This window comes from Saccostrea echinata, unplaced genomic scaffold (genome assembly GCF_033153115.1).
Source record: "Saccostrea echinata isolate AGI-Se365-2 ecotype Australia unplaced genomic scaffold, CSIRO_AGI_Sech_v1 ptg000001l, whole genome shotgun sequence".
In the NCBI taxonomy this organism is placed as follows: domain Eukaryota; kingdom Metazoa; phylum Mollusca; class Bivalvia; order Ostreida; family Ostreidae; genus Saccostrea; species Saccostrea echinata.
In genome coordinates this window covers 30,811,329-30,827,606 of record NW_026889750.1, presented here as the reverse complement: position 1 = coordinate 30,827,606, position 16,278 = coordinate 30,811,329, and the positions used below count along the sequence as shown (strand labels likewise).

The 16,278-nt window shown below is 31.3% G+C and overlaps 1 protein-coding gene across 1 annotated transcript in view; it reads left to right on the top strand.

Annotated features, from left to right (window-relative positions):
* LOC133178092 (atrial natriuretic peptide receptor 2-like) overlaps positions 1–16,278 on the top strand; it is a 36,077-nt gene that overhangs the window by 11,601 nt on the left and 8,198 nt on the right. Inside the window, exons 3-4 of the mRNA XM_061312856.1 lie at positions 8,989–9,095; positions 15,592–15,727. Of these exons, the coding sequence (XP_061168840.1) occupies positions 8,989–9,095; positions 15,592–15,727 (243 nt within the window). The remainder of the gene's footprint in view (positions 1–8,988; positions 9,096–15,591; positions 15,728–16,278) is intronic.

Genomic DNA, 16,278 nt, shown 5'->3' with positions numbered 1-16,278 from the left:
GTGTTTTCTTCTTTTCACGTAAAAGATTATGAACGAATTCTGCTTCATTGGAATACAAAAAATAGGTCTGCTAATAACGGGGCGCAATTGGAAAATTCCAATAGATTGTTGGAAGACCTGGTCTCCAAAAACCACATAGATATTGTCAATCAGAAACTTGAGCATCTTTTTAATGTCAATTTCAGAGTACAATCAGATTGATATCTAATGTACAAATAGAGGGTCATTCAAAAAATACGTAGACAATCTTGCTCTTTATCATATGATTTTTAAAAGATTTAAGATCAGCATATTTTCAAATGTAAAAACAACATTAATCTTGTCACCACGGAGCACTTCTTAGGGTGACGTTTACTCAGGGTTTAGTCGATAGAAATGGAATGCTATAAAGCACAATGAATATGTTAATTCAAATTGATCTAAATAAACAAAATAACCATGTTTTAATTCAACATCAATATAAAAAATTAAAATTTTAACTTTATTATCTGAAGAAAATATGCAAGTACAAAAAAAGTTCATGGCAATGTAGAGAAAATTCTGACTAAATTTAATTTTTATTTCTTTTTTAAATCATATTTTTTTTCTTGCAATATTATTTATAAAGTAAAGATTCTCTTTGTTTTAGCACAATTTTACAAATTTTATCTGTGTTTAAGCTCATGAAGTATTTCAAATGAAAGAATGGCGTGCAATGAAGAATTTCAAAAATATAAACAAAAAGCATTCGTATAATTTTAATAGCGGGCATAATAAAGGCAACAAAAGAAAACTGATGATATAAATAGTTTAGAGTTTTTAACAATAAGATTTTTGTAATTGTAAAAAATAGAAAACTGATAGAGGATAATCGAACTGATGTAAGGAAGAGGTTTATTGTTCAAAGTCTAATTGTTTACTTATATTTAGTGAATCTATTCCATTTATACTATATTCTATTGTCCATGAGTTTTTTTTACTTGTTATATTTTGTTAGTAATGAAAATATATAGTGTAAAAAAATGATGTATTTTCCAAGAAATACCCAGGGGCCACTAACATGAAAAGTAGGTCATTGACCTAGTTATTTGAAAGTGAATAATATATAACTCTACTATCATAGCTCTACTTTGTACAATATGTGATTTTTCATTCTTTTCAGTGGAATTGTTTGTCATCTGAGTAAACGTCATCCTTAGAATTACTGTAACGGCAAAACAACATTGAAAATGTTACTCAAAATTACTCTCCCTTGTCATTTCTAACACGGTCTGTAGTGCCTCATCTACTCATTAAAATGTCTCCATAACACTAGACACTTAGATTGCAAACAATTGTTCGAGTAGCATATTTTAGTTTGTCAGTTTTCAAATTCTTTACAGCGTAGTTCCGTAACAGTGAAGTGCAAATCACTTTCCACGAAGTTACTAACTCTTTTGACCAAAGTTTAACTATAATCTGTTCCCTTGCAGACGTCCATCCTACTTTTTTATAGTCTTTATCACTTCAAAACCTCTTTATCATTTACATACAAATGCACTTGTCATTTTTAATATATTTCGTGGTTCCTCCAGCATTTTCAAAGTTTGTTTTATGAGGTTTCTTGAGTGCAAAACAAAACGTCCTTCGACGTCATCCTCTTTGCTTTTTTCAAATAGGACTACCTGCCTTCAAAAAGTATTTTTTAACGAATCAATGTATTAATTAACAATTTGGCATGGAAAGTTATAATGCAATACTGAATTTGAGCGCTTAAATTTTCGTGAAAGCTTTATTTATTACTCAATTTTGACCGTGTTACATGACCGCATTTTTGCGAACATGAATTTGTGATAATTTTGATGTATATCATGAAATGTTTAAATTTGTTTTACTCAAATAATTTGGATTTGTTGTTATGATATGTCTGTCAAATATGGCTATGATATCAAGTTATATAAAAAAGGTTATGACAAAGGTCTACTAAATTTTGAATATCCATGTAAAAGGTATTTTTGTCATTTTCATTCATACACTATTTACGAGTCTACCTACTCATTAAAAACAACAAAAGCATCTTTTATATTACTGTGGAATCGTCATTGTTGGTAGTGGACTAATGTACGTCGATTTCCTGGGTCACGTTTACCCACGAATTAACATCCCCAAGAACGTTAATTTTGTAAATATATTTAGTCTTGAATATACCGCATAAACGAATAACCTATTATATTTCGTCCCCACGAACAAGCAAGACATAGATCCCCACAATTTAAAATGACAAAGTACAATATATTCTTGTATATTTTTTTCTTGATTTACCTATCAATTACATTATTCATAGTATTACAATTAATTATTGTAAGTGAATAACAAATGGGAATAATTTGCACTCTTGCTCATCATATCCATGCACTATGTTTGTCTGTTAAATAAACGGAGGGGGGGGGAGAGATTGTTAAAGATTTTATGCATTTTACTATATGATTAATTAAGCTCCATCCTCACACTAGAACCGCTGACCCTGGGGTCATGCACTTCACATTTTTATAAAGGGCTCAATGCTTACTATAATCATACTAACAGTTTAAGTGCTTGATGTCCAGGGGTAAAGAAGATTTTTAAAGATTACATTAATTTAGATAGTTTTGGCCACACCCGTCAGATCCAGAGCATTTAATATTAAAGTAACAACTAATGTTTCCCTTCCCATAGATGCTATATATCAAAATTGGTTGTAATTAAATCAGCGGTCCAGAGAAGAAGCTTAAAATGTTCAAATACTAACGCAAGACATACGACGCACGACGACTGACGAAAATTAGCAAATAGTCACCTGAGTGTACCATCACTACCACACCCACTATAGCACATCCATATATTTATATAATTTTTAAAAAGGAAGATATTTAGATATAGATTTGAAAGCTTCGTTAATTGTACATATTGTAGCAATGAGGACAACCACAGACCTAAAGATAAAATCAAGATTTTTGCTTTAAATGAAAATGTGTATGATAGTTGCAATTGAGGACAACGATAGAGTTCTTTGTATATTAGCACAAGGACTTCACTTTCCGTGACATGCAGACGCTTTCCATGACGAAAAGTTTAATTACGTCTTCACATTGTTAACAAATCAAAGGAAGTAACCGAGTTCACTTTTCTCCCACGCTTAATATGTGAACAGCAATACAAACTGGAAATACATACTGGCAGTGAAACAGTCCATACCGATATGCATTCTTTTCTAGAATTCATAACAAATTAAAGTTGAGTTATTTTTTGCGTGGACCCCGAGGTCCACGCAGAAAATATATAAGTGGGGTTAAACCGGATGCCAAGGGCTTACGTCAGGCTACTCATGCGCGAGAATGCTAGTGTTCGATTCAAAGACAACTTGCTCTTCAAACAATTCGTCCTTTTCGAATTAGAATATGCCAATCATTAGCAAACCTCGCTCTAAAATCTGCACATCGTATTTATGTATTCTTTGGCGTAACCAAGATCCGAATTTCTCTTTTATACATATATCCTTATATATAGAAACTAAATTCGATGGTACTAGAATTTTAAATAAGTAGGAAGAACTTATATAGATAGCTTAGTAGCTTGAACATTTTGAATTAAAAACTTCATTCAACTACTAGCTTTTAAAAGATCGTCTTTCCCATGTTTACCGGCATTACCCTAACAAAAAAATACTATAGTTAACTATAGTTTACTATAGTTAACTATAGTTAACTATAGTGATAACTTTGACACTATGAAAACTTTGATTTACTATAGTGATAACTTTGCCACTTTGATTTACTATAGTGATAACTTTGACACTTTGATTTACTAAAGTGATAACTATGAAAACTTTGATTTACTATAGTGATCACTATGAAAACTTTGATTTACTATTGTGAAAACTTTGATTTACTATGGTGAAAACTTTAAAAACTTTGATTTACTATAGTGATAACTTTGACACTATAGTGATCACTTTGAAAACTTTGATTTACTATAGTGATAACTTTGACACTTTGATTTACTATAGTTAACTATAGTAAACTATTAGTAAACTATAGTTAACTAATTTTTTTGTTAGGGTAGTATTGTGCATCAAGGTTCGCAAAATAATTTGAATAACAGAGTTATACAAGAAATCTAATATTTATTACAAAAGTACTTTCATATAGTTTTTAATGGTCAGGTGAATTTTTAAATAATAGATAAATTAAAATGGGACAAAAATACCATATCTTTGTACAATGCATAATCTTTAAAGATCAAGAAAGGTCGATGCGAGGGGGGATTAAATGTTTTGACTCATTGTGCTCTAGAACTATTGTTTTGTGTAGTCCGCATGAAGATGGTGACAAATGGGGGAATTATACAAGCAATTAAATAGATCAACTTTAAGATTTATTTTTGAATACTAAATTAATATTTGCTGATCCCTGATTTTTTTTTTGTGCAACATAGCTTTATTTATCAGCCTATTTTGTTTTAATCTATGGATCGTTACATTATACTCAGGTGACCGTTAAGACCCTTGGGCCTCTTGTTCTAGTAAAATATCCAAATATGAAACAAATGTACTAGACTCTATGGTACCTTTTATTTCAAGCTCACTGGGATATATCGTGTCGACATACATGAACGGAAATAACTATTGTTAATTGATAATAGAATGTACGATTTTAAAAAAAAGACAAATGTTATTGTCGCCCGCGTGGCGCAGTGGGTAGAGCGTCTGCTCTAGAGTCGCGAAGTAAGGAGTTGATCCTTACGTCGCGGGTTCGAATCCAACTGCGGGACGTGGAGACCGGTCCTTCGGATGAGACCGTATAAACCGAGGTCCCGTGTCGCAGTAGGTGCTGGCACGAAAAAGATCCCTCATTGCTCAATGGCCGTAAGTGCCGAGTATAGGACAAAATTTGCAGCTCTCCACCGGCAAGTGGTGGCGTCTCCATATGAGTGAAAAATTCTCGAGAGGGACGTTAAACAACATACAAACAAACAAAAAAAAAAAACAAATGTTATCCTACACACAGATTAAATGGTACTTGTTATAATATTTTGAATGCCTTTTATCATACATTTTGATATACTTCACAATAGAATGTTCATGTATAAAGATGCCCAGGCATTCACAGAGCCATACCGAATGCCGGTAGACTCCTTTAGTGTTTCTGACGTCACAATATATTTTCCAGTCTTGTTGTTCTGAATGACGTTGATCAGATAGTCGCCCGGGTGGCGCAGTGGTTAGAGCGTTCGCTCTAGAGTCGCGGAGTAAGGAGTTGATCCTTACGTTGCGAGTTCGAATCCCACTGTGGGACGTGGAGACCGGTCTTTCGGATGAGACCCTATAAACCGAGGTCCCGTGTCGCAGTAGGTGCTGGCACGAAAAAGATCCCTCACTGCTCAATGGCCATGAGTGCCGAGCATAGGTCAAAATTTGCAGCTCTCCACCGGCAAGTGGTGGCGTCTCCATATGAGTGAAAAATTCTCGAGGGGTACGTTAAACAATAAACAAACAAACAAAACAAACATTGATCAGATACATGTACAATTAAGAAATAAATTTAAATTTTGAAGATTCATGAGGACATGAACTACGACTTTTCACGCCCATAGGGGCTTGTCTTCCGGATTGTTAAATGTAAAATTTAGAAGGAGAACGGAAGTTTACAAAATCCCAATCAATGTATAGGGAAAACTCAGAGGGTAATCGAAAGAGAATGGTAACACCCAAGGACCTCCAGCTTCGACAGTGAAAATGATAAATACTGGCTAAAGTTTGGTTTCCAGAGGCTAAGGCGGTACCGGGAAGACTCATTCCATTTAATGTATAACTAATTTGTTACATAATTTACAGGACACTTGCTATACAAGCGCGCTATATGTTACACCACGATTATCGCCCTTGCGTCGTTACCATGCAACCATGTAACTTCCGTTCTCCCCAGGTCGATTTAGAAAAATGAGCCCCAAATCGAAGAAATTGTATCCGTTTTCTGTTGATTAAAGCGTGTTGACGACTGACAAACGCATCAACATTTAGGAAAATCATCACTGTAGGGGACAGAACTATGGCAACGAAATAAATTAATGCTTCAGAGTCCAGAAATAGGCGCTGAAGTGGGTTGGGGTTTTTTTTTCCAAGACGAGGGCTTTCGTCCCTTGTAGGGTTTATGTATATATAGGTGTGGTACGGTTTTTTTTAAACGTGGTTTATCTTGACTGAAAGTGTCAGAATCTCTATTTTAACAACTTTTAAGTGTATTTAAAGAAGATTCAAAATTTTAAAAATTCATTTTTAAAATATATTTTATTTACAAGCCCCTATGTTCACGCCGCTAACGCGCTTCATGATAAATATGCCGGCGTGAAACGTAGTAGTTCATGTACCTCATGAGTTTTCAAAAATTAAATTCATTTCTTATATTTACATTATTTTTCTGCTGTGTTGCCACAAATTATGCCATTCAACTGTCATTTTGAAAGCAAAACAGTTTGCACTATAGTTTTGACGTCAAGTACGGTATTATGACGCAACAATTAAGATATTCATGCTCATTCATGGTAGTTCATGAGAAAAATGAACTGTTTTCTATTTTGTAAAGAAACATAAGGTAAATTTATTGGAAATTTAAATATTATCCGTTGAACTGACAGTTGCTAGTGTCGATATTTATTACCAGAATGTAGAAATAATCGGAAAAAATGCATTCCTGCTAAGAATATGTAATAAAAACATATCAAACTCTGTGTCTCGGAAACTCGGTCAGCTTCACCGTGCAAAGACCTCTGGTAGGCATATGCCCAATATTCAGTCAGTAAACTGTAATAATTATATATTTGGGTATCTTTTAAAAAACGTGTTTTTGTAGTCAGTAGATTTGCCAGAGTATATGTTGCTTTTCAACGACTTATGGTCAAGATCTAGTAAATGACTTTAGACTGTCTTTTTTGGTGCTAGATCCATTATGACGTCATAAACAATTTAAACTTTCCTTTTCCCGTACTTTACAGCTCAAATAGAATTATGAAGAAAATAAAGTATTTTCATGGCATTCAATTTGAAATCATGTGAAAAGTAATCCCGATACCTATATTCAATTATACATTATTTTAAAGAAGAGGCTAAGAACATACAAATTACCGTTTTCTGAGAGACTTTAGGTAATCTGAATACATTTCCTTTGTCTGATATGAAAAAAAAACTCCCGTATTCATGACTGGCTTTCTTAATTTTTCATTGAAAATGACGGTTTACAAAATGATTTTTCGTATTGTTTTCCTACTAATTATGCCCCGATACGCCTTATTTGACCGAGCTATAGTTATAAAGCATCATAAAAGGAATTTTTTCTCAAGTTTGAGAAATCTGTAGGCTCTTTTCATTTACTAGATCTTGACCTTAAGCGTGGAAGAGAAGCGAACTCGGTTACTTCCTTTGTGACGTTATACTGTATATTTGAAACTTTCTGACATGGAAAGCATCAACACGTCATGAACAAAGAAATTTTTGCAAAGAACTCTAAGTATTAAAGTATTAAGAGCCTTAAGGCGATTTCACGATTGTGCGTTTAAAAATTAAGATGGTGTTCTTTTAAAAAATTTTGAAAGTATTCGAACCCTGTATGTCACTTGAAAGAAATATTCTTAACAAATTGATATTTCAAAGTTTAAGTGGATCGATTTTATTTAATGGTTAAATCTCTTTCTTTCAAAATATTGCCGAAAAAAAATTATTTATGCAAGTACATTTTTAAATCGTTCTGAATGAAATTTCAGAATTCCATTTCAAAATTTAAATGATACTTAAAAAATGTTCTTTAATCATTTAGTGGATAACAATATGCCACTATATGTCTTTTATAAAAAATTTTCCGTCTGATGTTTAATAACTATATAATGAAGGTTCTTTAAGACTTACATGTATTTTATATTTAATAATTATCTCTAAAAGATTCAATTACACAGGGGAAGATGTGGTCCTTTGAAGCTTTTTTACAAAATCCTTCGTCATTTTGGTACCACTTAGAGCTACCCTGGATTAACCTTAAATGTGTTTTTAAAGATTTTTATATTAATGTAAGAGGAGGATAAAAATACTTCTTATGGCATTATTTTTCTTTCATGCGTAGTTCCTTATATTGACCACTTATCTAATGAAACGGAATGATTAAAAGGAACAACCTGTTCTTGTATAAAACAACTTAAAACTTTTACCTATTCAAGTGGAAGAATATGTGGCTAATTTTGTCTTGTTAAGGACTTTGACATCTTGTCATGCTGCTTTGGTACTGAGGTTCTTTCTATGTTTATGTCTCGGTCAGTCAAAACAAAATTTTACTCATTGTAAAGAAAGATTCAAGGATCTTTTTCGAACGCCGAGAGACTAAGTGACATTCAAATGTGTTTCTGAATATATTTCATCCTGTTAATTTTTTTTATTGTGTTTGAGATATTTATTCCATAGATATCGGTTTTGTTTAGGTTCAAGTACTAAAAGATACCTGTATTATTGCTCTCCATTCTCTTTTGAGAGTACACAAAACTTGGCAAAAATTAAATGTTAAACAAAAAGATCTCAGAAAACATTTTGTCTTAGTATCAGCCAACGAAAATTGCTTTCTTTATGAGATGAATCACTTTTTTTTAATTCCATAGCAATGTTGATTAGTATAAGTAAGAATTATGATTATGTCTTATGATTTATGACATAAATGCAATAAAAGTTTATTTATTCAATATGTTAACAGATGATATCTAATCCTGGTAAATAAAATCAAACAGCTGTATACTTTTTTTTTCAAATTATACTATGAGCATAATAAAAACGGGCAAATGTAATGATGATAGAAAGTGAGATTTAGTGGATAAGATTGTTAGAGATTGTATATGCTAGTATACTATTTTTTGCTATTTCTTTTTGTTTTTTAATTCTTGATTCTGATTTTTTTTTCTGTTCAATTTTTTTGTTTCGTGAGATAACTACTTATTGAACAAATGCCTTTTTTACCTCAGGAATCTTGGACTTTGCTTTTGATATAGAGTCGTTAGTGAACTACCTAGCACATGCAGACCACGAGAACTCTTCTGAATCGAACTCAACAGATTTAGTACATCCGAAAGTAAGACAAAAATCTGAAAACAAATTACAATATTATTTCTTCTCTCTCTCTCTCTCTCTCTCTCTCTCTCTCTCTCTCTCTCTCTCTCATTACGTTTATTGATTATGATGCTTTCTGTCTAATAGAGGATTATATTTCATTGATTCAATATTTTGAAAGCAACTTACGCTAGAAAATCTGGTGACTGTAAAGGCCGGTACACTTGGGAGGATTTGTATTATAATGCAGGTATTATAATATTTTTGTATTATAGTACAGGCATTATAATACTTTTGTTTTATATCACAGGTATTATAATACTTTTGTATTCTAGTACAGGTATTATAATACTTTTGTATTCTAGTACAGGTATTATAATACTTTTGTATTGTGTTACAAGTATTATAATAATACATTTTATTATAGTACAGGTATTATAATACGTTTGTATTACATTCGATAATATTTTTTATCATAATAGATATTATAATACAAATCTTACCGTGTGTACAGGCCTAAACAGCCACGGTAACCTATACAGAAAAGTTATATTTCATTATGTATATTTCTTGTTTAACATTAGGTAAATAATCGAACAAAGTAGGTTTAAGAACGTAAAATATTGTATTATTGATTTGTACGTCGTGTATATTTCCTGATGAAAAGAGCCCTATCTAAAGACATCTTTCATACATATAGTCCTGAAAAACTGGTTCTTACTGTTTCAGAAAGAATACTCAGTGCATGTAAAGTATGGCATGTCAAACATTGCAATATTCGATCTTTTCCATTTGTATTGTATAATTTTCCGTTTGCATTGTATAATTTTCCATTTGTATTATATTATATTTTCATTTGTATTGCATAATTTTCCATTTACATCTATAATTTTCTATTTGGATTGTACAATATTTTTTATTCTATATTTTCCATCTGTATTGTAAAAAAAATCATTTGTATTTGCATAATATTTTATTTGTATTCTGTATTTTCATAAATAAACAATCCTCGGATACAATAAAAATGAAAAATTATCCAATACAAATAAGAAATTAACAATATAAATAAGAAATTTAACAATACAAAATAATAAGAAATAATACAGTAAAAATAAAAAACCATTCAATGCAAATGACCTTTTGACAATACAAATGGGAAAATATAGAATACAAATATAAAATTATACAATTCAAATGGAATATTATAGAATACAAATTGAAAATAATAGAATACAAATAAAATTATACAATACAAATGAAAAATTAAACAATACAAAAGAAAAACTACATGTATAGAATACAAATAAAAGCTATATAATACAAATTGAAAAATATACAAAACAAATGAAAATTATAGAATACAAATAAAAATTATACAATACAAATGGAAAAGACCGAATATTGCAACGTTTGACTTGCCATAGTAAATATATAAATATGAAATACTTATAGATATTCTACTTTAGATATAACATTTTATGCATTTACTACAAAGGATTAAAGAAATGTAGACGATGTTTAGGCATTTTATATACACTGTTTTTGTATATAACTAATAATAAATATAGGATCTCCCATGATTTGTAGTTGGATATGATTTTTATCCAACGAGTTGTGTGTTTTTTATCCCCGAACCTTGGCGAGGGGATAAAAACACACATCGAGTTGGATAAAAGTCATATCCAACTACAAATCATGGGAGATTCTTTTATCCCATGTTTAATACTTCACAACCAATGTTTTACACTGTTTTATATAGGACTCCACTTTATTTTACTTCATCGCGCTAACACAAAAACCATTGTGACGTCACAACTGTGGATTATGAAAAATTTATCCAATGAGTCATATCCACGGGATAAAGGGGTAAACATGGGATAAAAAGAAATATACAAAGATACAAAAAATATCTCTGATTTGAAATTTCGATACGATAAAAATGTATGTATAAACGAAGCCGTATGCATGGTTTCAATGACCGTTGTTACAAAGAATAAGACTTTTTTCATTTTGAAAAGAATTTAAAATTTTCAAACAAAAAAAAAAAAATCAGCTTTTAAGTTTTAAACATACCATGAGCCATTTCTATGATGTAAGATTCTATTTTGGTGGTTTCCTGTTTCTGTAGACAAATTTCTCAGACCCAGTAAGTGATAGTGTGTGGCTGACCATTGTACTAACAACAAATTCACGCACCTGCTGTTAGAGCTGTAAAGCATGTTATCGTGTATGGTTGCACTTTAATGTAAAGTTTATATTGTTTTACTTAACAATGTCATGTTGCATGTTATCATCCGTACGGAGTTATTAGTGAGAGAATATAAGTTGAATAAAAGGAGTAAATCAGTGATTTATCAGTGATAAAACAAATATTCATGTACAGTGTATTATCCTTTGAATATATATTGTTTCGTACCATGTACTATATAGTATACTACTCAAAAAACGTTTTAAACCTGCTTTTTGTGAACTAATGAAATGCACATTTTGGAAATAAATAACGAATTGTTTTTGAGAAACACTCACATACTCATCAGAAAATATTGAAAGATGTTCGTACCAAATGTGCTTGTTTAGTATTTCCCAGAAAACGATTGGTATGTATTACGAGGGGTTATCAAAAAGTTCCTGGACTAGCGCCATAAAATTAAAACCGCTTTAGGCACATCAATGAATTTTAACACATTTAGTAAGCATCATCTTTTCTATCCAAAGAATAAACCATAAATCGAAAGATTTATTTTTTAATGAATTGTTAAAGTTTTTGTAAGCAATGGTATGTCCAGGCGGCGCAACCTCAAATATGACGTTTTTTCTACCTGAGTGTAACTGAGAAAAACTCTTTTGATATGAGCATTTGTCATAAAAAATATCCCGTTGTTTCAGGCATGTGGTAAGTCACAATTGTTCCGTAAAATTTGCAATTTTTTACCCCATTCTGTAAATTCTTTGAAATTTTATCGTAAATTTCATATGGAGTGTACAAAAAAATAAGGGCTTGGAAATGACGTCAAAAAAGGGGTGGGTGGGTCTTTTTCCAGCATTCTATAAAGTTTAGCACCTGGAAAACCTGTCTAGACCTAGGGAATGTTTAAAAGGGCTACACAAAAATAAAACGCATCCAGAGTACTTGTTTTTTTAATGCCCAAAAAGATTCAAAGAGATGAAAGATGCACAGTTTATGTTGATTTGTAGTCAGGGTGTCAAAAGTCAGTCATGTCGAAAAGTGACTTTGATCATGTTTGGTAGAAATTGAACTCCGACAAGCTTCGTATTCTGGCATAACCAAGTGAGGATGTTTCCCTATGTATATATCCATTTACAATATTATAAGCATTGAAAGCAGCTGTTCATGACATTGTAAAGTCATATAAACAGTGCGGGCTTAAGTCATTACTTAACTGCAGATAATCTCATCAAGTTACGTGTATGAGCTAGAGAGAGTGAACATTGAGAAACAATGACGTTGTCGCACGTCATGAAACTAAATGGCGACAGTGCCGGGTGATCATATAATGTCTTTTTTTATTTCAGAATAATTTGGCAAATTATCAACGTATCAAGCTAAAATTTTCAACATTTCTTAAACTTTAGTTGTTTTATATTTCTTATAAATTTTGTAAGTACAGACTACATAATATTAAATTTATTGCAACAGTTCACGAACTTTTTGACAACCCCTCGTATTTAGCAGCATGTTCTAATTTAAAAAAGCACAAGAGATTTCTCAGACGAATGTAGTTTCTATGCTTCCGTTGCCATCAGAACAGTTCTGATTCAAAGCAAATAAATATATTTAGTGTCAGTTATGGAAGACCTGACCTTACTAAAGCATGCCGACAATTTATCAATTAAAGATAAGTGCAAAACACTCTCGCGAGAACACTGCTCAATTCCGAGAACAAAATTCGGAGAAAATTTAGTTCATAATATGCCTAATCGCACTAAGGATGTTATTTTCCAAAAAGGGGATCAACTAAGTACTAGAAAGTAAATTATCAATCATGAATATAAAATCTATTATGCTATTGGAAAATTCATTATAAATTTTGTTGCACATTTGTTTAATAGCAATATATTTAGATGTACTTCCAAAATCTTTTGTTTTGAACAAATTTAATTGATAATAATATATACATGTCTAAGGGATTGGACAAAAATTCCAAAAACTAAATTAAATTACATGTAGTTCACAAAAGCATGTTTGAGCTGAAGTGTAATTCCTAAATTTAAATGTGTGTCTTCCCCTTGTTTGTAGTTGTAGATTATATATATATATATATATATATATATATATATATATATATATATATATATATATATATATATATATATATATATATATATATATATATATTTATATATATATATATATATACAGGAGCGATTAAGTATTTATACCTGCAATTTATTTCGGGTAAATTGCTACCCTTGTCCGTCTGTCTGTCACACTTTCTTATTCTTCAAAATTCTCTTTTATTTTTAGCAAAATGATGTTTTCTCTACAAAATCCTATTTCTAAGAATATTTTAGGCAGTAGTCTAATAATCTTTTGGAAGGTGATTGGTGATATCATTTGGTCTTCAATCGGGGGGGGCACGTAGGGTTTGAAAAAGATATTTCTACAAAACTTCGGTTCCCAAAACTCTTCTTACATTTTAGACAGTAGTCAAATCATCTTTTTATGGATGATTACTGATGTCCTGTAGATGTGCAATAAGGCATCCGGATTTTCATTTTCACCCTAGGAGTCAAACGACGTTTTTTCTTCAACAAAACCTGGTTCGAGAACCTCTCTAACAATTTGTGCAGTAGCCAAATCAATTTTTGGAAGATGATCACTGGTGTCCTGTAGATGTACGTAATGGTTTCGGAATTCTCGTTTTCACCCTTGGGGTCAAATTGGAGTTGAAAATATACGCTTTTTACTACGAAGAAACCCTGGTTCGCAGAACTCCTCTTACATTTTATTTAGTAGCCATCTTTTGGATGGTGATTATTTTGTATTCTGAGATGTGCAATAAGGTTTCGGAAATTTGATTTTCACTCTGGAGGCCATATGGGGGTAAAAAAACGATAATTTTTCATTTTATAAAAACTTGGCCCTGGGAACAGACTTAGACTTAAGTCAAAATTTCAGTAGGCCATAAAATATTTATTACTTGTGAATCAAAACTTAATTTGCATGCAACAGCAGTTTATTGATGCAAAGTGAAGAAGCATTTTCATTTTGGACTCCTACATTTCTAAATCATTTCAGCGCAATATACATTTTTGACTTAACCTTAAAATGTTTCATGCGCCTAGGTTCCCAGAACTCCTCATACATTTCACGCAGTAGCCATCTTATGTTTTGGAAGGTGATTGCTGGTGTCCTGAAAATGTCCAATAAAGTTTTTTTTTTTTTTAAAGAATTTTCATTTTCACCCTGGGAGCGAAATGGGGGTCAATAATTTTTTGTTTTACAAAAAACCTGGTTCTCAGAACATTTTACGCAGTAGACAAATCATCTTTTGGAAGATAATTGCTCGTTTCCTGTAAATGTGCAATAAGGTTTAAGAATTTTTATTTTCATCTTTGGCGCCGAATGGGGTCAAAAGCAACTGTTCACTTTACAAAAACCTGGTTCCTAGAACTGCTCATATAATTCTGCAGTAACCATTTCTTCTTTTGCAAAATAACTGGATGTGTCCTGTAGAAGTACAATGTTTCAGAATTTTCATTTTCACCAAGGGGTCGAAAAATGACATTTTCAAGTTCCAAGTTGGGTTAATTTGTCTTTTTCCCCTTTGCTTTATTTACTTTAAAACATTTTTCCTGTAACTTCTTTTACAATCAGAATTTACTTGATTATTAATTTTAATCTTTATTAAAATCAAACTGGAGATGAATTTATTATTTGAAACAAAAGAGCCCCATGTTCATATGCTCAACTAAGGTGTATTTTATGCTCAATTTAATACATGATTGAATATATTCAAATTTTATGTAAATTTTAGAATAAAGTTTGTGGCTTCTTCGCTAGCCAAGTTCAGGTACAAGGGAGCTAGTGCACATTTAGAGGCAAACACTTAAATGCGGGTATTACTGTCTTGTGGCAGCATCTAGTTCAATTTGTTTTTAAAGTACCACGAAAAAGCTTGCATTATTCTTTTTTTTTCCCTAAGAATGCATCTTTTTTCAGGGCAAGGCGATTTTGTGACAATATCTGGCTTTTTTTGGTCTGGTTTGAAGTATATTTCATTTCAAGAAATACATGTGTACATATTTTCTTTCGTTTGCTTCATGCTTTGCAGAAAACATTCTATGTTCAAATCAATTTCACGTAATTAAAAAAAAAAGCATTATTTTATTCCTTATTATGCATTGGCTTGCTTGGTATACGGTATACTAGTAATTGTTAGAAAAAGAAAATAAGATTTTAGATATATGCCAACAATGCACGTTCATTAGCATTATGCTGTTTTGGTGTATTTTTCCTCTTTTCATTGATTTTTATTTCTCATTGAATTATTTAGAATGGAATCGGACTACATCTTCTATCGGACGCTTTATATTTGTATGCTAAGGCTTTGGACAAGGCTTTGGCAGATGGATATTCTTCGAAAAACGTGTCGATTATAGTACAAAATATGCAAAACGTGACCTTAACAAGTATGTTGGTTTTTTAATAGATTAAAATTGTAAGATTCAATGGATATTATTTAGTATTTAGTTGCAGTTGCTAAAACATTTACTACTTTAAAATTATTTATTTGATACAACTGAAATATATTTTTCATCTCGATTTCTTATTCTTTGTGGAATTAATAAGAATAAATATTTTCATTAAAATGCATGAAATAATGTGATATGTAAATCAACGTTCACTGATATTTTAATCTTTGTCTCAATCTAAAGCTCAAGAAAGACAGGGGTAAAATAATTTCCTTTCTAAATTCTAGCACCATATGGAAGTTTTACAACCGATGAGAATGGTACGAGAAAAACGACTTTTTCACTATTCAGCATCTTCCATGAAGACTTCACTGAAATTGCGTCATTTGATAGGTAATAATAAGATAAGATTTATTAAGATAAGATAAGATTTATTGATCCCAATTTGGGGCCCCTCAGGGCATACAAGTAAAGAATTATATACACAAGAAGAAATTCAAAATTGATAGTAACAACATGTCGATATTAAGAGATAAGAAAAGAAACTA